The sequence below is a fragment of the Aegilops tauschii genome, chromosome 5, assembly GCF_002575655.3.
Source record: "Aegilops tauschii subsp. strangulata cultivar AL8/78 chromosome 5, Aet v6.0, whole genome shotgun sequence".
Taxonomy (NCBI): Eukaryota; Viridiplantae; Streptophyta; class Magnoliopsida; order Poales; family Poaceae; genus Aegilops; species Aegilops tauschii.
Genome location: NC_053039.3, coordinates 562,713,480 through 562,738,547, shown reverse-complemented (window position 1 = coordinate 562,738,547; position 25,068 = coordinate 562,713,480). Strand labels below are relative to the sequence as shown.

General features: G+C 45.3%; 1 protein-coding gene across 1 annotated transcript; it reads right to left on the bottom strand.

Annotated features, from left to right (window-relative positions):
* Positions 1-19,072: 19,072 nt before the first annotated feature.
* Positions 19,073-20,259, bottom strand: LOC141022692 (FBD-associated F-box protein At1g60410-like). The gene has a single exon (XM_073498956.1). The coding sequence runs from the start codon at positions 19,923-19,925 to the stop codon at positions 19,542-19,544; it is 384 nt and encodes a 127-aa protein (XP_073355057.1). The 5' UTR covers positions 19,926-20,259; the 3' UTR covers positions 19,073-19,541.
* Positions 20,260-25,068: the final 4,809 nt, after the last annotated feature.

Below are 25,068 nucleotides of genomic sequence, written 5' to 3'. Positions count from 1 at the left end.
CACTTCATCAAAATTCAAGTCAAAATCAAATATAAAATAAAGTAAAAATAATATTTGTTCCGACCGCAAAAAAAATGTTCGTTGGATTGAAGATATTCACTAACTATTTTTCATGAAGAAACCAACATAATTTGAGTTCCCCAAATGTCTCTAAGAATATTTAAAGTGGGCAACACGTAACTTGGCCATTTTGAATTCTAAAAGTAATTATCCTTTTCCAAATATTCTAGAGACTTGTGTGTGGCTCAATAATCTTGCCCTGGAATTTTATGCAAAGTTTCTTAATTAACAGAATTCGTTTGATCACTAAACTTTTTAGAGGACATAGCTACTTATTTTTTTTTTAGAAATAGAAAGAACCATGGTACATGTTTGGCCCAATTAGCAAAACTAGGATGCCCAGCCCATCTCCCCTCGCCTACTACCTGGGGGTCATGGCGGCCATCCAGGCCGTCATGGCCACCGTTGGCGCCGTGGAGGCCATCCCACGGCTCCTCTGGTGTATAAGGAGGCCACCCCGAGCCCCCCGTGCAACCCTAGCTTCGATTCCCTCACTCCCTCGCGCCGTTTCCCTCTACCGCGCCCACACCCGAGGCACCATCCCCATGACCCCCTTCGTCATCGTGGCCACCGACCTCCCCTTCGCCTGAGTTCACATTCAGGAGCCTCCCCGTCCTCGTATCCTTCGCCTACGTGCTCTGAATCGAGCCGGGTCGCGCCGTACGCCCGGGATCGAGCCGTCTTCCCCGCGTCCGGTCGCTGCTGCCCCGCCCCGGATCTCCTTCCCCAGCGCTCCCCCGGCCTCCCGAGCACGTCATCGAGAACCGTTGTGAGGCCCTCGTCCAATTCCCCTTCTTTACCACTTAGAATCCGTGCCGTGGCAGTTGCCCTTGAGCTCGCTCGGAGCTCCGCGTGCCCGCTCGCCTCTGGCCGCGCTCACAGCGCCTAGCCCGCGACCTGGGTTCCCCCTACCGTACCCGCACGCCCAAGCCATCCCCTGGCCGTGTCCGCCTGGGCGTGGTGCGACGGCCGCGCGACCGTGCCACCGCGCTCTCGGCCACCCTGTGCTGCTGGCTATTACTGCTGCCCCTTGCTCGCAAGCTACTGCCGCTATGTTGCTTGCTGTTGCTACTGTCGTTGTATTGCTGCTGGATGCCCCTTGTGCCGTCGCTGCTGTTTGTCGCTGCCGCCGCTGCTTGCTGCGTCGCTCCTGTTGCTGCCGCTACTGTCCGTCGATGCCGCCGCTGCTACGGCCAGCCATGGCCGAGCTATGTGTGTGTGTGTGCTCTGCGTGGTGTGTGTGCGTGCAGCTGGCCATGACCGTGTGCGCCCGTGTGTTGTGTGTGTGTCTTGTGCAGCGTGGTGTGTGTGCGTGCAGTGTGGTGTGTGTGTGCGCCATGCGTGTGGCTGGCTGGGCTATGCCCAGTAATGGCCGGCCTGTTAGATTAGTCTAGGATTAGGTATGTTAGTTGAATCGCTTAATTAGTATAATGTGTGGATGACATATGGGTCCACCTAGTTTGATTAGATAATCTTTTTGGAAATTAATAAAACAGTGACATGTGGGCCACCACCTCCACTTTTGACCAGTCAAGTTGACTTGGTCAATTCGGGTTTAAATTAATTACAAAATTTCAGAATATTAATAAAACTTTGGAAATTAATATAAAATAAATCATAACTCGGATGAAAATACTTTGTACATGAAAGTTGCTCAGAACGACGAGACGAATCCGAATACACAGTTCGTTCGTCCACCACACGTCTCTAGCATAACGAACATGCAACAATCCACCTCCGTTTCTGCCCGAAAACGTGAAACACCGGGGATACTTTCCCGGATGTTTCCCCCTTCGTCGGTATCGCCTACTACCGCGTTAGGGTACACCTGGCAACGCTCATTGTCATGTCATGCATCGTCATGCATATGTTTGCATTACATTTATTGTTTCTTCCCCCTCTTCTCTCGCTAGACACCGAGACCGACGCCGCTGCTACCCAGTACGACTACTGTGTTGACGACCCCTCCTTCTCGGCTGAGCTTCCAGGCAAGCCATCCCCTTGATCACCAGATATCGCCTATTCCTTCTCTCTATTGCTTGCATTAGAGTAGTGTAGCATGTTACTGCTTTTGGTTAATCCTATTCTGCTGCATAGCCTGTCATTGTTGCTACAGTTGTTACCTTTACCTGCTATCCTAATGCTTAGTATAGGATGCTAGTGTTCCATCAGTGGCCCTACACTCTTGTCTGTCTGCCATGCTATACTACTGGGCCGTGATCACTTCAGGAGGTGATCACGAGCATATGCTATATACTTTATACTGTTACATTACTTATGATACTGTTCGGAGATGGGGGCTGAAGGAGCAGGTGGCTCCATCCCGGTAGAGGTGGGCCTGGGTTCCCGACGGTCCCCGACTGTTACTTTGTCGCGGAGCGACAGGGCAGGTTGAGACCACCTAGGAGAGAGGTGGGCCTGGCCCTGGTCGGCGTTCGCGGTTACTTCATAATAACACGCTTAACAAGATCTTGGTATTTGATCTGAGTCGGGCCACTGGCCTATACGCACTAACCAACTACGCGGGAACATTTATGGGCACTCGGCGTCGTGGTATCAGCCGAAGCCTTCGTGACGTCAGCGACTGAGCGGCGCGCGCTGGATTGGATTGGAACGCCTACTAGGCTAGGTCTGCTTCAGGCCGCCCTCGCAACGTGCAGGTGTGCAATGGGCAATGGGCCCAGACCCCTGCGCCATAGGATTTAGACCGGCGTGCTGACCTCTCTGTTGTGCCTAGGTAGGGCTGCGACGTGTTGATCTTCCGAGGCCGGGCATGACCCAGGAAAGTGTGTCCGGCCAAATGGGATCGAGCGTGTTGGGTTATGTGGTACACCCCTGCAGGGAAGTTTATCTATTCGAATAGCCGTGATCTTCGGTAACAGGACGACTTGGAGTTGTACCTTGACCTTATGACAACTAGAACCGGATACTTAATAAAACACACCCTTTCAAGTGCCAGATATAACCCGGTGATCGCTCTCTAACAGGGCAACGAGGAGAGGATCGCCGGGTAGGTTTATGCTATGCGATGCTACTTGGTGAACTTACCATCTATTCTCTTCTACAAGCTGCAAGATGGAGGCTGCCAGAAGCGTAGTCTTCGACAGGACTAGCTATCCCCCTCTTATTCTGGAATTCTGCAGTTCAGTCCACCGATATTGCCCCTTTACACAGATACCCATGCATATGTAGTGTAGATCCTTGCTTGCGAGTACTTTGGATGAGTTCTCACGGTTGCTTTTCTCCCTCTTTTCCCCCTTTCCATTCTACCTGGTTGTCGCAACCAGATGCTGGAGCCCAGGAGCTTGACGCCACCGTCGACGACGACTCTTACTACACCGGAGGTGCCTACTACTACGTGCAGGCCGCCGCCGCCGACCAGGAGTAGTTTAGGAGGATCCCAGGCAGGAGGCATGTGCCTCTTTCGATCTGTATCCCAGTTTGTGCTAGCCATCTTATGGCAACTTGTTTAACTTATGTCTGTACTCAGATATTGTTGCTTCCGCTGACTCGTCTATGATCGAGCACTTGTATCCGAGCCCTCGAGGCCCCTGGCTTGTATTATGATGCTTGTATGACTTATTTTATTTTTAGAGTTGTGTTGTGATATCTTCCCGTGAGTCCCTGATCTTGATCATACATGTTTGTGTGTATGATTAGTGTACGATTGAATCGGGGGCGTCACAGTCCCGAACTGTGCGTCTAGAATCGATGGTAACAGGAGACGGGGGACACGATGTTTACCCAGGTTCGGGCCCTCTCTATGGAGGTAATACTCTACTTCCTGCTTGATTGATCTTGATGAATATGAGTGTTACAAGAGTTGATCTACCACGAGATCGTAGTGGCTAAACCCTAGAAGTCTAGCCTATGAGTATATGGTAATGAATCTGTCCTATCCGGACTACGCTCTCCGGTTTATATAGACACCGGAGAGATCTAGGGTTACACGATGTCGGTTACATAAGAGGGAATCTTCATAATCAATCGCCTAGCTTGCCTTCCACGCCAAGTAGAGTCCATTCCGGACACGGGTATAGTCTTCGGTCTTCGTGTCTTCATAGCCAATCAGTCCGGCCCATGGATAACAGGCCGGACACCCGAGGACCCCTTAGTCCAGGACTCCCTCAACTGGCTCAACCGTGTGCGATGCAAGTGCGCTGAAATCACCACGACCGCGCAAGCGCGAGCAAACTAAGGTGGAGGTACTGGCTCAACTGTGTGCGATGCAAGTTCGCTGAAATCACCACGACCGCACAAGCGCGAGCAAAGGGGTGGAGGTACTGGCTCAACCGTGTGCGATGCAAGTGTGCTTAAATCACCACTACCGCGCAAGCGCGAGCAAAAATGGTCAAGGTACTAGCTTAACCGTGTGCGATGCAAGTGTGCTGTAAAACCACCACCTGTCCAAGCTAAAGGCAGGTAAGTTTATTTGGAAATTAGGACGAACCGTGTGCGATAGACTAGATAGCTAGAAATAAAAAAACAAACTACCCGCCGTGAGCGTTGCAAAAATCGGCAGTTCTGTGCCACTTTTCCTTATTATCATACACGCATATTTTTATCGAACCGTGCACGATCTTGGGCACTCCCGCCCGGCATCAACTCCTTTACCCAAATTTTAGTAGCCGCCGTACTTCAACGGTCTCCCACACTCCTCCAGCACCGACCTTATAGTAAAACTGCAGTAGCCGAGGCATTTGAACCGTCGCCCTACCTCGTCCACCACCATCTCCACCCACCATTACTAAGATTTTCAGTAGCCGTGGCGTATCCTCAAACACCAACCCCCTCCCTCCACATCCCCCGCCCGCCCCCTCGCCCTCCACAGTCCCCCGCCCGCCCCCTCCTCGCCTCAAACCCTAGCTTGCGGCCGCCGCCGCCAACCCCTGCCGGTATGCCCGGATAATAAGTTCAGGTTACCCAGCGATTCCCCATACCGTCGCCCCACTCCCCTGAGTTTTTAGATGAGGCCTGCGGTGTCCCTCCCCGCCAGATCCACATCCCCTGCTCCAGAATGTCGCAGCCTAAGCTCAACCTCGTATCCCGGGGAGCCCGACGAGCGTTTGGCCAAGAAGAGGTTTATCATGGCCTCTCCGGTGAACGTTGGCGAGGTGGCCGCCATTCGCCCCGACCTGTCGATCCCGGAGCAACACGTCACCGCGGAAGCCGGCGAAGACGTTGACTATGTTGCCATGCCGAAGGCTTCATGTCAGCGGGCTAGCGTATTACTGTATCTCGGGAAAGCTGGCTACGACATCAAGCTCGTCCACAGCGACGGCTTCACGCGGGCCATGTCATAGGTTAAGTGGTCCATCCCCAACCTCTCTGGTTCAACCGCCGTCGATCTCTTCGACAGCCCTGCCGCTGATCTCCTCCGCCAAGCGGTCAAGGATTTGCGAGCTTTATACGCCATGGAGCCCATTTTGTCATTTCTGAAGGACACGTTCTACGGCGGCGGCTTGGGATCCTCAATTGCCAAGTCAGATCTCATTGACCATGACGATGACCATGAGGAGGGCGCCCACGAAGGTTCTTCCAAGGTGAAACAGCCCATCTGTGACATCAGAGAGCGCACCATGGGTCTGTGCTCTTCCAACTGGAAGGATCCCGTCCATGAAATGTGAGGCAACATTCTATCAGCAAATCTTACCTTTTCTAGCTTGCCAACCCGTACCCTTTGTTGTAGTAGGATTTGACGTGCGGTGCTTTAACTGTGCCGTGTTTAATTATTTTAGTTATACAAAAATGTATTGTTCAATAGGGCTATGTGATGTTTAAGTATGAATTGTCCACTTCAGTTTCACGAATGGCTATATTTGGTTGTTTATAGTGAGTAGATGCCTTGTTTATGTATTTGGTTGTTAGCTTGGTCGGAGTGAGCATTTTTTGAGTTATCGGGCAGATGCCTTATTTATCTGTATTTGGTTCTTAGTTTGGTTGCGGTGAGCATTTGTCCAGTTATCAAGCAGATGCCTTGTTTATCTGTATTTGGTTGCTTTTTTCTAGAATTTGTCCAGTTATCAAGCAGATGCCTTGTTTATCTGTATTTGGTTGTTAGGTTGCTTTTTTAGCATTTGTCCAGTTATCAAGCAGACGCCTTGTTTATCTTTATCTGCTTGTTAGGTTGGTTGCAGTGAGCATTTGTCCACTTTTCAAGCATATGCCCTGTTTATCTGTATTTGCTTGTTAGGTTGGTTGCAGTGAGACTCTGTCCAGTTTTCAATGGCTATATTTGGTTATTATACTGGTCATTTATGCCTTGTTTATTTCAGTCATTCACAATGTGTTGTTCATTATGTGCAAGTCGGAACTGTGCCGCTCGACTACATCAATACTAGTTTGAACGGCTATATTTGGTTCCAGTTATTCCTGGTGTAGTTAACACATGCCCCTTATTTTAGTTTTACTTATTTATCCAGTGTGATGTTTAAGCATTACCTACGTTCTATTCATTTTCAACAATACCAGTTTGAATTGCAATATTTGATGGCTGTTAAGCCTGCTGTCGGTAACATTGCCTTCCATTCTATATCTGCTTTAATAGCATGCTGAAACCAACACATTCAAGCTATCATTTGGAGATGATGTTGTTTACCTTTGCTATATTTGTTTGATGTTAAGGTTGTTGTACTTATCATGCCTTTCCTCTACTTATGCAGGACAACAACGGGAGTGGCCACCATTTTCCGCCGAGGATAGCTTCATCCCTCGGCTTGTACTCCCCCGTCGTTCCATAATGTAGTGCATATAGATCCAGGCTTGGACACTTGTTAGCTTCTAATATTGACTTGTTGCTTGTAGGTACATATGCCCTTGGCAAGGATCCACGCATCGACCCTTTTTGCATATGGGGCAATGAGATATTGATGAACAAGCATCAAGTGAGGAAACTGATAAGGATTATTAGCAAAAAGATACGAATGGTGGCAAGCAAATTATTTGTTTATGCTCTATCCAACACAACAGTGAGCTGTAGGATGGTAACTACAAACTCTGCAGCCTTCTCTTTTTACTGCCATAATGAGTTGTTAGACAACAATGTCTGAATCTTTTTCGTTCCCAGTGGTTCCCGAAGCAGTTCACTCAAGATTACCTTGCAATGTACATGATTGGTGGACACGCAGTGAAGGTTAAAGTATTTCATCCAGACTACAATGAGCATCGAGAAGTCGTAATGAAGACAGTGAAGGATGGACGGGCGGCCATCACAAGGGGTTGGCCTAGAGTCATGCGCGCATTACGCATGGAGGAGGGCACAATATGGGCATTCCGCTTCACCTTCTCCAGCAACCAGAATGTCTTTCGCCTCTCTCTTTATAGTCTTTAGTACAACTGCGGTTCATCACCCTTTACTTGGTGCTTCTGTAGTTCTTCAGTATATGTAGCTGTGCATCGAATTATGCATTCGTGGTTGAACTTATATTTGTAATAAACATGGTTGAATATGAAATAAGTGATTGCCTACTTTCAAATTGAAAACATGAGATATTTAAATTAGGGATTGCACTGCACACGGTTTGCGAAAGCGAAACGTCTGCGATGGACGTGGAAATCACAAACGTTTCTAGCATCCACTATGTGTGCGATCAATCTCCACTGCACACACGACTTTCTCTTGAAAACTGTTTACGTTAGGCCACCTTGCGCAAAAGATTACCACATAAAAACTGTGTGTGATGGACAGCCTTTGCCACACAGTTTCTTCTACAGACCATGTGTGATGCATTCAATAACGCAAATGATAAAATTGTTAATATCATGTGCAATGGCAACGCTATCACAAACGATTTAACATGAAAAATTGTGTGTGATGTACCTGTGAACGGAAACGTTTCCTTGGAGCGACTCTGTGGGATGTACATACGAACAGGAACGTTTAGCGGGGACTGATTGTGTGGGATGTACTTGCGACCGGAAACAATTTCGCCTGTATAATTGTATTTTTTTAGCTCTAATGTACGTATTTCCGTATTTGAGCGCTGGCCGGTCGTACACGAACTCATTTTGCCGAGCGTGTGTGCCAGGAGGGCATATCCCCGACGGTTTCTGGGTCGTGTGGGAAGGACCCCCCTATCGCCCACACTCACTTGGCGACGGTTCCAAATGCCGTCGCGGAAAGGGGCTAAAACCATTTGTATAGCACCGACGCACACTAGTGAATATTAAAGAATTTATCAACACGCAAAAAAATTTCAACACTACCATAGAAGAAAAGTTGAATAAGATTGATGATTTGTCTAGAAATGTTGATAGAATTTCTCGTGATGTTGAAAATCTCTAGATGAAAATTTTTGTGCCTAAAGTAGAGGAATCAATTAAAGTTCTTTATGTTTCTATGGATGAAAGTAAGAAAAGAATCGCTATGCTTAGATCTAGAAGAGAATTTTTATAAAAAGCGTTCTCTAGTGATTGCTTTCATAAAAGGGATGAAAATCTTAAAATGATTGGTGTTTCCTCTATTGATTCCTTGTTTAGTAAAGATAAGATTGATGATAAAGGGACTGCAGAAGAGTCAACTTTAGCTAGAAGGCGTCCCAATAATTCAGAGGGTGAAAATCTTGTTGAGAAAATTGATAAAAGTGGGTTTGAAGAGGTCAAGACTTTAACTATTGATGTGCCCACTCTTTTGGATTACAAATACTTTAATTATGATAGTTGCTCTTTGATTGATTGTATTTAGTTGTTGTAATCCATGATAAATTCACCCCATGCTTATGAACAAAATAAAGCTTTCACTAAACATATTGTTGATGCTATGATGAAAGCTTTTGAAGAAAAGTTGGAATTAGAAGTTTCAATTCCTAGAAAATTACATGATGAATGGGAACCTACTATCAAAGCCAAGATTAAAAATTATGAGTGTTTTGCTTTACGTGACTTGGGTGCTAGTGTTTCTACAATTCCGAAATCTTTATGTGATGTGCTTGGTCTTGCCGATATTGAAGAATGTTCTTTAAATTTGCACTTGGCGGATTCTACTATTAAAAATCCTATGGGAATAATTAATGATGTTATTATTCTTGCAAATAGTAATTATGTTCCCATAGATTTTTGTTCTGATTGCAATCCGTCTTGTCCAATTATTCTTGGTAGACCGTTTTTACGCACTATCGGTGTCGTGATTGATATGAAAGAAGGCAATATAAAATTTCAATTTCCACTAAGGAAGGGAATGGAACACTTCCCTAGAACAACAATTAGGCCACCATATGAATCAATCATGAGGGCATCCTATGGACCTCGAAACAAAGATGACAAAACTTAGATCCTTGCTTTATGCCTAGCTAAGGGCGTAAAACGATAGCGCTTGTTGGGAGGCAACCAAATGAATAAAATTTATTTTTGCTTTTTTCTTTCTGTTCTTGAGTGTTTGCACAATTATTATACTGTTATGATTGTGTTTTTTGTGTTTTAATTAGTGTTTGTGCCAAGCAATGCCTTTAGGATCTTCTCGGGTAATAATTGTTTGATCTTGCTGAAAAACAGAAACTTATGCACTCACGAAAATAATTTTCATGAATCACAGAAATGTGCTTTTTCCCTGATTACCTTTACAGAAGATTAATATACAAATTTCTCAGGTCGTCCTAATTTTTCAGAATTTTTGGAGTTTCAAAAGTATTCGAAATATTCAGATTGCTACAGACTGATCTATTTTTGACAGATTTTGTTTTCTCTGTGTTCTGTGCTTGTTTTAATGAGTATGGTTTTCTTTAATGAGTTTTTGATATAGAAAAGTTGGAATACAGTAGATATAATACAAAAATAAAATATGAATTGGTTTTCTATAGTACTTATAGTAGTGATTTGCTTTCTTATACTAACGGATCTCATGAAGGTTTTGCTAAGTTTTGTGTGATTGAAGTTTTCAAGTTTTGGGTTATCTTATGATGGATGAAGGAATAAGGAGTAAGAAGAGCCTAAGCTTGGGGATGCCCATGGCACCCCAAGTTATTGTCCAAAGAGAAACAAGCAACTAAGCTTGGTGATGCCCCGAGTGGCATCCCCTCTTTCTTCTAACAACCATCGGTATTTTACTCGAAGCTATATTTCTATTCGTCACATACTATGCGTTTTTGCTTGGAGCATCTTGTATGATATAAGTCTTTGCTTGTTTTTCTTTGTGTTATTAGTCTTGATCCCTTTCTGGACACACTTGTTTGAGAGAGCCAAAATTCTTTCTTGACTTGATAGAATTGCTCTCTATGCTTCACTTAGAAATTTTATGAGTTATGGATTTGCTCTAGTGCTTCACTTATATCTTTTTGAGCACGGTGTGGTTTAATATTTTTGAAGAAATTCTCTCTTGCTTCACGTAAATTAGTTTGAGAGAAAGAAATATTATGCTCATGATCTTCACTTATATATGTTTGAGCTTATCAAAAGCAACACATGAAAATTAGTCCCAAAGTGATGGATATCCAAGAAGGATATAATAAAAACTTTCATGAAGATCATTGGACAAAATAAACTTGATTCTTTGTAATAGTTTTGAGATATGATGATGTGATATGTGAGTCATGTTGATGAGTAATTATGCTTTAGTAAGAATGTTGGTGTTAAGGTTTGTGATTCCCTATGCAAGCATGAAAGTCCATAGTCATGCAATGAAATTACATCCTACTTGTGGTGCATTATTCGGTGTTAATTATGCTTAATGCTCGCTTATGAGATTATTCGTTTCTTGGTTGGTCGCTTCTCAATCTTTTGTTAGCCTTCATTTTGCACTAAGTATGATCACTACTTGTGCATCCAAAATCCTTTAAACCAGTTTTGACAGATGAATCCACTATACCTAACTATATGCGGTATTCTTTTGCCGTTCTAAGCAAATTTGTATGTGCCATCTCTAATTTTCAAACTAAATTTCTCTTTTGTGTGCTCATACCGCTCGCGAGGCGGTGAGGGGTGGCCAATATTTTCCATGCTAGATGTGTTATTCTCACAATGAGTGTTTATTCAATTGTCATTGCACGAGAGTAAGGCAAAGGTATTAGGGATGCCCAGTCCCGAAATGAAAAATGAATTTACTTTATGTTGTCAAATAATAAATTCCTTGGAAAGTGTTGGTATGGAGGGCAACCGTGGATTCGGCTAGCCATGGAAAGTGATGGTATGGTGGAAAAAGGAATAAACTTCATTTTCTTTTTGGGAACCGCCTATGATATATCTAGCATGGAAAGTGTTGGGAGCTCTAAGTCGTTTTCGTTGGTGGGAAAAGTATGCCTCCCAAAATGTTTTTTATCTCTAAGTTTTTCGCTTTGAGCTCTGGCACCTCTACAAATCTCTACTTCCCTCTGCGAAGGGCCTTTCTTTTACTTTATGCAATTTTTATTTTGAATTTGAGTCTCCACCTTCTCTTATAAAGCACCAACTAGGGGGCACTATGATCGTACTTGAGCATTGGGTGTAGCTAATATGCGAGTGTGTTTCATGAATGCATCAATGATTGAGCATAATGGGCTAGGGATAACTTATTTTAGTGTTGATATTTTGAAAGACATGCTTGCTTGTTGATATGCTTGAGTGTTAAAGTCTCATGTTAAAACTAGACTATTGCTTTGAAACATATAAAAGTCCAAATGTCCATGCTACAAAGAAAAGAATATGAGATGAACATGTTAGGCAGCATTCCACATCAAAAATTCTGTTTTTATCATTTACCTACTCGAGGACGAGCAGGAATTAAGCTTGGGATGCCGATACGTCTCCAACGTATCTATAATTTTTGATTGTTCCATGCTGTTATATTATCATTCTTGGATGTTTTACAATCATTTTATAGTCATTTATATCATTTTTTGTACTAACCTATTGACATGGTGCCAAGTGCCAGTTGTTGTTTTCTGCATGTTTTTTACATCGCAGGAAATCAATACCAAACGGAGTCCAAACGCAGCGAAACTTTTTGTGGATTTTTTTGGACCAGAAGACATCCAGTGGGCCAAAGAAGTGCCGAAGAGGGAGCCCAAGGTGAGCACAAGACACCAGGGCACGCCTGGAGGACCAGGCGCGCCCTGGTGGGTTGTGCCCACCTCGGTGGCCTCCCGAACCGCCTCTTTGCTCTATAAATACCCCAATATTCCAGAAATCCTAGGGGAGTCGACGAAAATCAATTCTAGCCGCCGCAGAGTCCAGAACCACCAGATCCAATCTAGACACCATCACGGAGGGGTGCATCATGTCCATTGGTGCCTCTCCGATGATGCGTGAGTAGTTCTTTGTAGACCTACGGGTCCGTAGTTAGTAGCCAGATGGCTTCCTCTCTCTCGTTTGATTCTCAATACAATGGTCTCTTGGAGATCCATATGATGTTACTCTTTTTGTGGTGTGTTTGTTGGGATCCGATGAACTTTGAGTTTAGGATCAGATCTATGTTTTTATCCATGAAAGTTATTTGAGTTTATTTCATCTCTTATATGCATGCTTGCTTATAGCCTCGTATTTCTTCTCTGATATTTGGGTTTTGTTTGGCCAACTTGATCTATTTATCTTGCAATGGGAAGAGGTGCTCTGTAGTGGGTTCGATCTTACGGTGCTTGATCCCAGTGATAGAAGGGGAACCGACACGTATGTATCGTTGCTACTAAGGATAAAACGATGGGGTCTATTTCTAGATAAATAGATCTTGTCTACATCATGTCATCTTTCTTATTGTATTATTCCGTTTCTCCATGAACTTAATACACTAGATGCATGCTGGATAGCGCTCGATGTGTGGAGTAATAGTAGTAGATGCAGGCAGGAGTCGGTCTACTAATCTTGGACGTGATGCCTATATAATGATCATTGCCTAGATATCGTCATGATTATTTGAAGTTCTATCAATTGCCCAACAGTAATTTGGTCACCCACTGTTTGCTATTTGTCTCGAGAGAAGCCACTAGTGAAACCTACGGCCCCCGGGTCTCTTTCTCATATTATTTGCCTTTGCGATATATTTTCTTTGCCTCTTATTTTCAGATCTATTAAACCAAAAAAATACAAAAATACCTTACTGCAATTTATTTTATTTGGCGTTCGATCTATCAATATTTACAACTCTCTCACGTCCATTTGCCTATCTTGGGCGCCGCTACCCGAAAGGGATTGACAACCCCTTTTACACGTCGGGTTGCGAGTATTTGTTATTTGTGTGCAGGTGCTGTTTACATAGAGTTGCTTGGTTCTCCTACTGGTTCGATAACCATGGTCTCATCACTGAGGGAAATACCTACCGTCGTTGTGTTGCATCATCCCTTCCTCTTTGGGGAAATACCGACGTAGCTTCAAGCCGCATCAGCAGTCAAAGAACTCAACTATGGTTTCAAACTTGCCCGTGAAAAAAGGTTATTTGATATTAGCTCATTAGATGAATGGAGAACCCAAGCTTATGAAAATGCCAAATTATTAAAGAAAAGGTTAAAATTTGGCATGATAAAAGAATCCAAAAGCGTGAGTTCAAAGTCGGAGAATATGTTCTTTTGTATAACTCTCATTTCAGATTCTTTGCAGGAAAACTCCTCACCAAATGGGAAGGACCCTACGTTATCGAGGAGGTTTATCGGTCTGGAGCTATCAAAATAAATAATGCTGAAGGTACTAACCCGAAGGTTGTTAATGGGCAACGAATAAACCATTATATCTCAGGTATGCCCATTAATGTTGAAAGTAATATTATCCAAACTTTGACACCGGAAGAACACATAAAAGAGTCCTTCCGGAACACTCTAGAATCGTTAAAATAAGGAGGTACGTGATACAGTAAGTAAGCGGACTCCAAAAAATCCACAAAAATAGTTTTTGTTAGTTTTGGAATATTTAGAAAATTAGGAAAATAAGAAACTTCCAGGAAGCGTACCCTGGTGGGCACAAGACACCAGGGCACACCAGGCGCGCCCAGGTGGGTTGTGCCCACCGGGGGCACCTTCCGGACTCCGTTTTTCTTCCGTTTGCTTGTTTCCGAAGATAAAAAATCTATATATACCCCCTGAACCTATTGACCACCGTACAGCGAAGAAGTCTTCTGTTTTCTTTTCTTGTTGTTTTCCTGATAGATCTGAAAATATGTCATCCCAAGACTCTGAGGGTGAGAGCTATGTTGTTGATTTGATCGCAAACCCCAAATCTTATGGGGATGTGGAGCATTATGGCTGGACTTCGGAGGAAGAGGAAGACTATTATCCTAGGGAGAAGGAGGAGACGTGCTCAGACGAGAATGAAGCCACGTTGCCTCAACCTGGGGACATGCATTTGGAATTCAAGAAGTCCAGCCTCCCCAACAAAGCAAAGAGGCCTAAGGTTCAGTTTATACCCTTCTGCCTTTTGCAGGAAAATAAGCAGGATTTATGCAAAAAGGTACTGGAGATTGAGCAGGAGATCGGTAAATTTAAAGAGGAAAATTCCATCCTCAAGCGTAAGCTGAGGAAGAAGGACAAACCCTCCAGTTCATCACCACCACCTTCTTCTTCATCCTCAAAAGAAAACTGAGTATTGGGTATGGGCACTCCCCTTGGCTTCCGCCAAGCTTGGGGGAGGTGCCCCGGTATCGTATCATCCCCACTATCATTTGCCTTTACTTATTTTAGTTCGATCATTTGCTTTAGATGAATAGAAGTTTAGTTCGATCCTTTCTTTTCAAGAGTTTTCTTAGTGATCTATCCTTGTAATCATGTGCGAGATATATAATAAAGTTTAGTTTCTGTTTTTTCTGTCTTTACTTTCATGTTGCAATAAAAAGAAAGGAAATAAATTAAAAAGATCATATGCTAATCCTATGGTAGGTGATGACACCACATAAGGAAAAGTATAAGTAGGAAATTTAATTAGAGATTGACAAACATAGCATTGGTCAATGATGCAACTCATGAAAGAATTAATAAGGGAAGAGAAGATTCACATATAAACACACTATCCTAGAAATCTTTTGTGATTGTGAGCCCCCATCAAAATATTATATGCCAAAATTGTTGACGTTGGACAAGGAAGACAACATAATTATTTATGTTTGTTCATATTCACATAGAAGTTATATTGTCATAGATCCTTCTACATGTGGTGCTTACCCCTATCTCTGCTTGCCAAAAATTTCGCACTAAGTAGAGATACTACTTGTGCATCCAAAAACCCTTAAACCCAAATCTTATTTCAAGAGTCCCTCAAGTAAGTTGTAAATTGCTTCTAAAAGTGTGAGATCATTTAGTGTAAGAGAAAATTGACTGTTGTACGAACTTGTGATGGTGAAGAATAAAAGCGACAGACTGCATAAAAAAGGTCGCTATCACAAGGGGCAATACAACATGACGTTCTTTTGTACTAAGGGGTTGAGCATACAAACAAAATAAGCGCATGACAACCGCTGCTTCCCTTTGCGAAGGGACTATCTTTTACTTTTATGCAAGAGTCAAAGTTTTTCTCTCTATTCCTTTTTATTTTTCTTCTTTGGCAAGCATCATGTGGTGAGGAAAGATCTAGGCACATATGTGCAGTTGAATATGGGCGGCATGAGTTATTATTGTTGACATCACCCTTGAGGTGAGTACGTTGGGAGGCGGAACTATAAGCCCCTATCTTTCTATGTGTCCGGTTCAAACGTTTTGCTCATGTGTATGCAGTGAGTGTTAGCAATCATAGAAGACTATATGATGGTTGAGTATGTGGACTTGCCCAAAGGCTCCGATACGTGACCCTTCCTGAAAAGATGATGAATTGTAGTTGCAAAGTTGACTGAGAACATAGTTTGATGGTTTCTAATAGAGTTTATGCTTTATACTTCAATTGTGTGATGAATTGTCACTTATTCATGAGAAGTCTATGATAAAAGTTCTATGATAAAAGTTTTATGTTTAAATTTTTTGCTGTTATAATAATCTACATGATGCTTCTATGTCCGTATTTTGTTTTTATCGACACCTCTCTCTCTAAGCATGTGGACATGTTTTTCGATTTCGGTTTTCGCTTGTGGACAAGCGAGGTCTAAGCTTGGGGGAGTTGATACATCCATTTTGCATCATGTTTTCCTACTGTTATTTATGATGTTTTATGCATAATAATGCTTTTTGGAGTAATTCTAATGCCTTTTCTCTCATAATATGCAAGGTACACACAAAGATGGAGAATTCCGACAGTTGGAAATCTGGACCTGGAAAAGCTACGCCAGGCCACTTATTCTGCACAAATCCAAACAAGCTAAAACTTCACGGAGAATGTTTATGAAATATTTGAGGAATATTGGAGCCAATAAGTACCAGAGGGGGCCCACCAGGTGGGTACAACCCACCTGGGCACCCCGGGGAGCCCAGGCGCGCCCTGGTGGGTTGTGCTCACCCAGGCCCACCTCTGGTGCCCATCTTCTGGTATATAAGTCATTTTGACCTAGAAAAAATAAGGAGAGGACTTTCGAACGGAGCACCGCCGTCTTGAGGCGGAACTTGGGTAGGAGCACTTTTGCCCTCTGGCGGAGCGATTCCGCCGGGGGAACTTCCCTCCTGGAGGGGGAAATCATCGTCATCATCATCACCAACAACTCTCCCATCTTGGGGAGGGCAATCTCCATCAACATCTTCAACAATACCACCTCCTCTCAGACCCTAGTTCATCTCTTGTGTTCAATCTTTGTACCGGAACTATAGATTGGTGCTTGTGGGTGACTAGTAGTGTTGATTACATCTTGTAGTTGATTACTATAGGCTTACTTGGTGGAAGATTATATATTCAGATCCAATATGCTATTTAATACCCCTCTGATCTTGAGCATAATTATCATTTGTGAGTAGTTACTTTTGTTCTTGAGGTCACGGGAGAAATCATGTTACAAGTAATCATGTGAACTTGATATGTGTTCGATATTTTGATAGTATGTATGTTGTGATTCCCTTAGTGGTGTCATGTGAACGTCGACTACATGACACTTCAGCATAGTTGGGCCTAAGGGAATGCATTCTGGAGTAGTTATTAGATGATGGGTTGCGAGAGTGACAGAAGCTTAAACGCTAGTTTATGCGCTATTCCATAAGGGACCGATTGGATCCAAAAGTTTAATGCTATGGTTAGAATTTATTCTTAATACATTTCTCGTAGTTGCGGATGCTTGCGAGGGGGTTAATCATAAGTAGGAGGTTTGTTCAAGTAAGAACAACACCTAAGCACTGATCCACCCACATATCAAATTATCAAAGTAGCGAACACAAATCGAACGAACATGATGAAAGTGACTAGATGAAATTCCCGTGTACCCTCAAGAACGCTTTGCTTACTATAAGAGACCATTTTGGCCCATCCTTTGCCTCAAAAGGATTGGGCTACCTTGCTGCACCTTTGCTACTATTATCATTACTTGCTCGTTACGAAATATCTTACTATCAAACTACTCCGTTAGTTACAATTTCAGCACTTGCAGACATTACCTTGCTGAAAACCACTTGTCATTTCCTTCTGCTCCTCGTTGGGTTCGACACTCTTACTTATCGAAAAGAGCTACAACTGGGTCATCATCAGGTATTCAACGCTGAATTTGTCTTTTCCATACCTTACATCTCGTAATGTGTTTTAACTTGAAATTTTGCATGGCAATAAAACATAATTCTCTTAACACTACAGGAAACAGCTACTTTGCCGTCTGCCACGGCGGACGGCAAAGGCTCGAAAGGCGGACGGCAAAGACCTTTGCCGTCAGCCGCGGACGGCAAAAGGCTCCGGCAAAGAAGGCTACGGCAAAGACCTACTTTGCCGTCTGCTTCCAGGCGGCGGACGGCAAAGGCTCTTTGCCGTCTGCGGCGGACGGCAAAGAAGCGGACGGCAAAATGAGTAGTGTTAGTGTCCGTTAGGTGGCTAACGGCAGCCTTTGCCGTCCGCCAGCTGACGGCAAAGGCTGCAGGCTCTTTGCCATCTGTTGGCAGATGGCAAAGAGACCAAATAGGCATTAATTCTGTTTCTTCTTATATCAATTCATTTTCACAGAAAATCAAACACATATATATATATGACCAATATAGCATATCCAACACATATTACCAATACTCATGAACACATATATATCCAACACATGTTACCAATATATAGTCATGAACACATATATATCCAACACATATCCAACAAATATTACAAGGAATGATCTAAAACTAAATATCTATTTTCCTAAAAGACTATCTTATTACTAAGATCTTCTCCGGATCTTCTTCTTTTCTTCCAACCTGCATAACAAAAACACTAAGAAAGAGAGAATGGGTTAGGAGTAGAAATGTAGCATTTCACTTGGTGAAATGCAATGTCCTAGGAGCCAGTACTTGAGATCAAGATAATCAGCCAACCAGACCAAGTCCCAACACATCCAACCACCAGCAGCTTAGAAGAGATAACTATTAAGGAGAGCTACAGAAGACCTCAAGGTATACTTGAGGGATTATGTGCTCAGACAGCCTGGAAGTGCCAGGGCTAGTTCATCACAGCACAGGGATAGTCACATGTAAATTAAGCCTAAGAGAGGGGGGCTCAGACCAGCATCACTGCCCAAATCAGATGTAGTATCTGTCTTATCAGTAGAAAACTAGGAAAGTAACAGCCAAAACCAAGTATAGCATCTGTTCATAGGCTATTAGAAAGAGACAAATAGGAATAGCCAAACCAAGTGGTATCTGTTCATATCAGTATTAGAAGTAAAATAACTAAGAACAAGTGAGTATCCGTTCATGAGTAAAGTAACTGACCAAAGTAACAACTCCAGGATCAACTAAACAGAACAGAGCAGTACAGGAGTATATATACTTCACATCCAGCACCGCCGGCGACGTGGGCACATCCAGCACCACCGCGCCACGGCACATCCAGCACCGCCGGCGACGTGGGCACATCCAGCACCACCGCGCCACGGCACATCCCACAACCACAACCACGGCACATTCAAGTTGTGAAGTGCCATTCATGTGTCACTAACATGTGGCCCCAGGGCACTTTTTAGGTATACATCTTTCTGTGGTACCAAGTTAAAAAAAATCTTGGTACTAGTTGGCCCCAGACGCACAGAGGTCAGGTTTCTGAATATAGCAATGAGCTGCTTCGGAGGTTCTGGCTGAATCCAAATCTGCAGCAAGAACATACATGCACAACTGAAACTGGTAGAGAAGACATGGTATGACGATGCAGAAGATTTATATTTAAGTGGTGCGCAGAAATTAAGTATACCATTTGGTACCCAAAACACAGAGTCAGTGTTGACAGGTTCCTGGCACCAACACTCGTTGACAGGCATTCGCTAAGCGCGAATGGCTCTTGCCATGCCTTGGCTTTAGAAGCGAGTACTAAACCGCGAAGCTCAGGAACGTAGCCAAAGCGCACTGGAGGGTTATTGAAGAGCCAACATTTGCACTCCACTTGTCTAAGCTTGGGGACAGAGACGAGCTCGATCTGTGTGCACAAAAGGCCGATGAACTCAAGCTCCTGGAGCTCAGAGCACGGCACATCGATCTTGAGCGTGGAGTGCAGATCAAGCAGTCTGCAGAATCTCAAGCTGAGGTGCCTGAGCCTACTGCAAGTGCTAATGAGGTCAGGTGAGGGGAAGACGTGTAGAAGCTGAGGACGAGCACCTTGAGGGCACCACTCTCGCACACTCCCTCGGCGGGAGGCACCCGAGTGAGCAAGGCCCGCGCCGCGCCCGTAAACGCGTCCATGACCTGGAGCGATGTGGCGCCGCGGAAGTGACCGGCGTCGAGGTGCACGAGCGAGAGGTGGCTGGGGAGGTGCCGCCACCGCGTGGAGAGCGCGCCGGCGCGGAACGCCTCGCGCAGGTGGAGGCGCTCGAGGATGTCGAGGAGGAGGTGGTCGGGGAGGGCGCTGATTCCGTCCTCGCCGACGTGGCCGGCGTTGCGCTTGGGCGGCGGCGACTCCATGGTCCCGACCGATTGACTGAAACCCTAGCTCGAATCAATGCGCCCCAGGCGGCGGCCTCCTGTTCGAGGTCGCGGCTCCCCCACCTTGTGCCTGCCGCGCGATCCGGTGGCGAGGCCCGCCGGGAGGTCGGTGGCGCCGCCCGCGGCATCCCCGGGGCGCCGGTCCCAGGCGACAGAGACGGAGAGCAGGTGCGAGGAGTCTGGGCAGCGGCCCCGCGGGGCCTCGGCGGGCGCCCGGGAGAGGGAGACCGCGGCGGCGAGGAACCCGGCGAGGCCGAAGAGGAGGCAGGCCGCGGAGACGGCCGGCGAGGAGAGGAGGCGGCGGAGCGAGGAGCGGCGGGGGCGGCAGTGGGTGCGGATCTGGTGGGCCTCGGGGAGGGGAGAGAGGGAGAGATAACGGCGGGGGGAGAGAGGGAGAGAAGAGATAACGTGTGGTGGGGGTGTGGATCTGGTTTGCCGTCCGCTGTTTTGTCTCTTTGCCGTCTGCTAGCAGGCGGCGTCTGCTAGCAGACGGCAAAGTGGGGGCGTTTTTTTTCCGTAAACGGCTCGTTAGTGGGGGGCCACCTCTCTCTTTGCCGTCCGCCAGCTGACGGCAAAGATTCTTTGCCGTCCGCCAGCTGATGGCAAAGATTCTTTGCCGTCCGCCAGCTGACGGCAAAGAACTGACTGATGGCAAAGGCCTGTTTTGCTGTCTGCCATTTTCTTTGCCGTCTGCTTTTGGGTAGCTGATGGCAAAGACCTTCTTTGCCATCCGCTAGCAGACGGCAAAGAGCTGGCAGATGGCAAATTAGCTGATTCCAGTAGTGTAACATCCCATTTTTTCCAATTTTCTAAAATTTTAAAATATGGGTCCCACGAAGTTTTCATTGAATATTGGTTTCCGTATGATATTCTCCCCTACTTTTCAGCATCCAATTGTATGTCTCGATCTCGATCCAACGCTAGATGTGGTCGTGATCCTATTTCTTTTCTCGAATACACAGGAGCGTACGTAATATATATTAAATAAGAAGAGCCAAGACGGCTGATACAATGCCTTTGGGCACGTGCTACTCCTAGAGTTGAGCCCCCACATCCACCGTGAAAACATCGGTAACTAACCCACCTTTAAGACTCCCATGAACCTCTCAAAGGGGAACATATTGTGTAGAAATACAGGGCCCATAATGACAATCTCGTCGACTAGATGAACTAGGACGTGCGTCATGATATTGAAGAAGGATGGTGGAAACACCAGCTCAAAACTGACAAGACATTGCGCCAAATCACTCCTTAACCTTGGTAGGATTTCTGGATCGATCACCTTCTGAGAGATTGCATTGAGGAATGCACATAGCTTCACAATGGCTAATCGAACGTTTTCCGGTAGAAGCCCCCTCAATGCAACCGGAAGCAGTTGCGTCATAATCACGTGGCAGTCATGAGACTTTAGGTTCTGGAACTTTTTCTCTGCCATATTTATTATTCCCTTTATATTTGACGAGAAGCCAGACGAGACCTTCATACTGAGCAGGCATTCAAAGAAGATTTCCTTCTCTTATTTGGTAAGAGTGCAGCTGGCAGGACCATCATACTGCTTTGGAGGCATGCCGTCTTTTTCGTGCACACTTTGCTGGTCCTCCCGTGCCTCCAGTGTATCTTTTGTCTTCCCATACACGCCCAAGAAGCCCAGCAGGTTCACGCAAAGATTCTTCGTCACGTGCATCACGTTGATTGTAGAGCGGACCTCTAGGTCTTTCCAATAGGGTAGTCCCAAAATATAGATTTCTTCTTCCACATGGGTGCGCGTCCCTCAGCGTCATTCGGAACAGATAGTCTGCCGGGACCCTTTCCAAAGATTACTTGTAAATCATTGACCATAGCAAGTATGTGATCACCAGTACGGACGGCGGGCTTCTTCCGGTGATCTGCCTCGCCTTTGAAATGCTTGCCTTTCTTTCGACATTAATGGTTGGTCGGAAGAAATTGACGATGCCCTAGGTACACATTCTTCCTTCATTTGTCCAAATATATACTTTCGGTGTCATCTAAACAGTGTGTGCATTCGTGGTATCCCTTGTTTGTCTGTCCTGAAAGGTTACTGAGAGCAGGCCAATCATTGATGGTTAAAAACAGCAACACATGTAGGTCAAATTCCTGCTGGTCTTGCTCATCCCACACACGTACACCTTTCCATTCCACAGCTGTAAAAGTTCTTCAACTAATGGCCTTAGGTACACATCAATCTCGTTGCCGGGTTGCTTAGGGCCGTGGATTAGAACTGGCATCATAATGAACTTCCACTTCGTGCACAGCCAAGGAGGAAGGTTATAGATACATAGAGTCATAGGCCAGGTTCTATGATTGATGCTCTGCTCCCCAAAAGAATTAATGCCATCCGCGCTTAAACCAAACCATACATTCCTTGCGTCACCTGCAAAGTCCCCCCACTTTCTCTCGATTTTTCTCCACTGTGACTCGTCAGCGGGTGCTCTCAACTTCTCGTCTTTCTTACAGTCCTCTTTGTGCCATCGCATCAACTTGGCATGCTCTTTGTTTCTGAACAGACGTTTCAACCGTGGTATTATAGGAGCATACCACATCACCTTGGTAGGAACCCTCTTCCTGGGTCGCTCGCCCTCAACATCACCAGGGTCATCTCTACTGATCTTATACCGCAATGCACCGCATACCAGGCATGCATTCAAATCCTCTTATACACCGCGGTAGAGGATGTAGTCATTAGGGCATGCATGTATATTCTGCACCTCCAATCCTAGAGGGCATAGAACCTTGTTTGCTCCGCACGTACTGTCGGGTAATTCGTTATCCTTCGGATGCTTCTTCTTCAATATTTTCAATAGCTTCTCAAATCCGTTGTCAGATACACCATTGTCTGCCTTCCACTGCAGCAATTCCAGTGTGGTACCGAGCTTTGTGTTGCCATCTTCGCAATTTGGGTACAACCCTTTTTTGTGATCCTCTAACATGCGATCGAACTTCAACTTCTCCTTTTCACTTTCGCATTGTCTCTTTGCATCAGCAATGACTTGGCGAAGATCATCATCGGGCACATCGTCTGGTTCCTCTAGATCTTCCGCTTCCCCCATTGCAGCATCACCGTATTCAGGCGGCACATAGTTGTCATCATCCTCATCTTGTTCGTTATCTTCCATCATAACCCCTCTTTCTCCGTGCTTGGTCTAAACAATATAGTGTGGCATGAAACCCTTCATAAGCAGGTGGGTGTGAAGGATTTTCCGGTCAGAGTAAGACTTGGTATTCCCACATATAGGGCATGGACAACACATAAAACCATTCTGCTTGTTTGCCTCAGCCACTTCGAGAAAATTATGCACGGCCTTAATGTACTTGGAGGTGCGTCTGTCACCGTACATCCATTGCCGGTTCATCTGCGTGTATTATATATAATTAAGTGTGTCAAAAACCATTACAGAACATCATGAATACAGAAGTGACCAAATTAATAGAAGTTCATCATCACACTAAAACCAAAGTACAGTAGTGATCAAATGTTATTACTGAAAAAATAAATATATAAAGTTCATACATATATAGTTCTCATTGAACAACATATATACAGCTCTCTAGAGCATCTAATTACACCCTACATTGAAACTATGTAAAACATTTCAATGCAACAACAAATGCGATCATAATCGCAACTAAGGTAACAATTGATCCAACGGCATAATGATACCAAGCCTCGGTATGAATGGCATATTTTCTAATCTTTCTAATCTTCAAGCGCATTGCATCCATCTTGATCTTGTGATCATCGACGGCATCCGCAACATTCAACTCCAATCTCATCTTCTCCTCCTCAATTCTTTTTAATGTTTTCTTCAGGTAATTGTTTTCTTCTTCAACTAAATTTAACCTCTCGGCAATAGGGTCGGTTTGAATTTCTGGTTCACATACCTCCTAGATAAATAAATATATGTCACGTTGGTCGGCATAATTGTCATAAACACTAAATGAACCAAATAGTTATAAAAGATAATATATACCACATCCGTATCATAGACAGGACGAGGGCCGACGGAGGCGGATACCAAAACCATCGCACTATATAATAACAAACAATAATAAAAGAAAGAAAATTAAGCAAGTATCTATCTAAATCATACAAGTAAGAACTTTTTTTAGAAAGAAGATAAGAACAAGAGGCTCACCACAGTGGTGCCGGCGACGAGATCGGCGCGGGCGATCGACGGCGGTGAGGACGGGGACGGGACAGGACGGACCGACAAACCGAGACAAATCTTGAGGAAAATGGAGCTTGTAGGAGGAGCTTCGAGAGGAGAAAGCTTAAGTGTAGCTCGGGCATTTCATCGAACACCTCATGTGCATAGGAGGTGAGCTAGAGCACAACACACCTCTCACACACCTCTCCCAAAAAACCAAAGCAGTGAGCTGAGCTGAGCGCGTGGGCACTATATATAGGCTTCTCTTTAGTCCCGGTTGTTGGCTAAAACCAGGACTAAAGGACCACATTTGGTCCCGGTTCTAGCCACCAACCGGAACTAAAGATTGTGGGCTAGGAGCGAGGCCCATTGATCCCGGTTCATGTCTGGAACCGGGACCAATGGGGTCAGACGAACCGGGACCAATGGCCCCCGAGGCCCGGCCGGCGTCCTGCCCTCACGAACCGGGACTGATGCACCCATTAGTACCATTTCGTAGGGGAACTGGGATTAAATGCCCTTTTTAGGCCTGGACCAAAGCCCTGTTTTCTACTAGCGCGATTAGTCCCCTATACTTGTGGGTCATCACCCCAACAGCCACAGAAGCCGGCACACCACCGCCAGGTCCCGGGGCCGCCACCCTGGCGTCCGCTCGCCGCCGCCCGGGTGCCTCGTCCAGGGCCGACGCGCCATGCCAACAGGGCATCTCCCAGCGCGAGAGGAGAGTGTCCGCCGTCGCCGGCCACCGCGCGGGCTTTTCCCGCCGATGTTGCCCATCGGCGGTGAGGGGAGGAGCTGGTGTAGGGGGGTGGTGGTGGCAGCACTAGGGTTCGCCCGAGCCGCCCCCTGGGAGCGACGCGGGCGCGGCTTCTCCTTTCATGATTCTTTTTCTTGGCTACACGGTGTACTTATAGTTCTTCATGTTGGCTTGTTGTACATACGGGCCCAGCGTGGCC

Bases quoted from the DNA above. Each gene is read 5' to 3' on its own strand.
- LOC141022692 (XM_073498956.1), bottom strand. From the start codon at position 19,925: ATGGAGTCGCCGCCGCCCAAGCGCAACGCCGGCCACGTCGGCGAGGAC.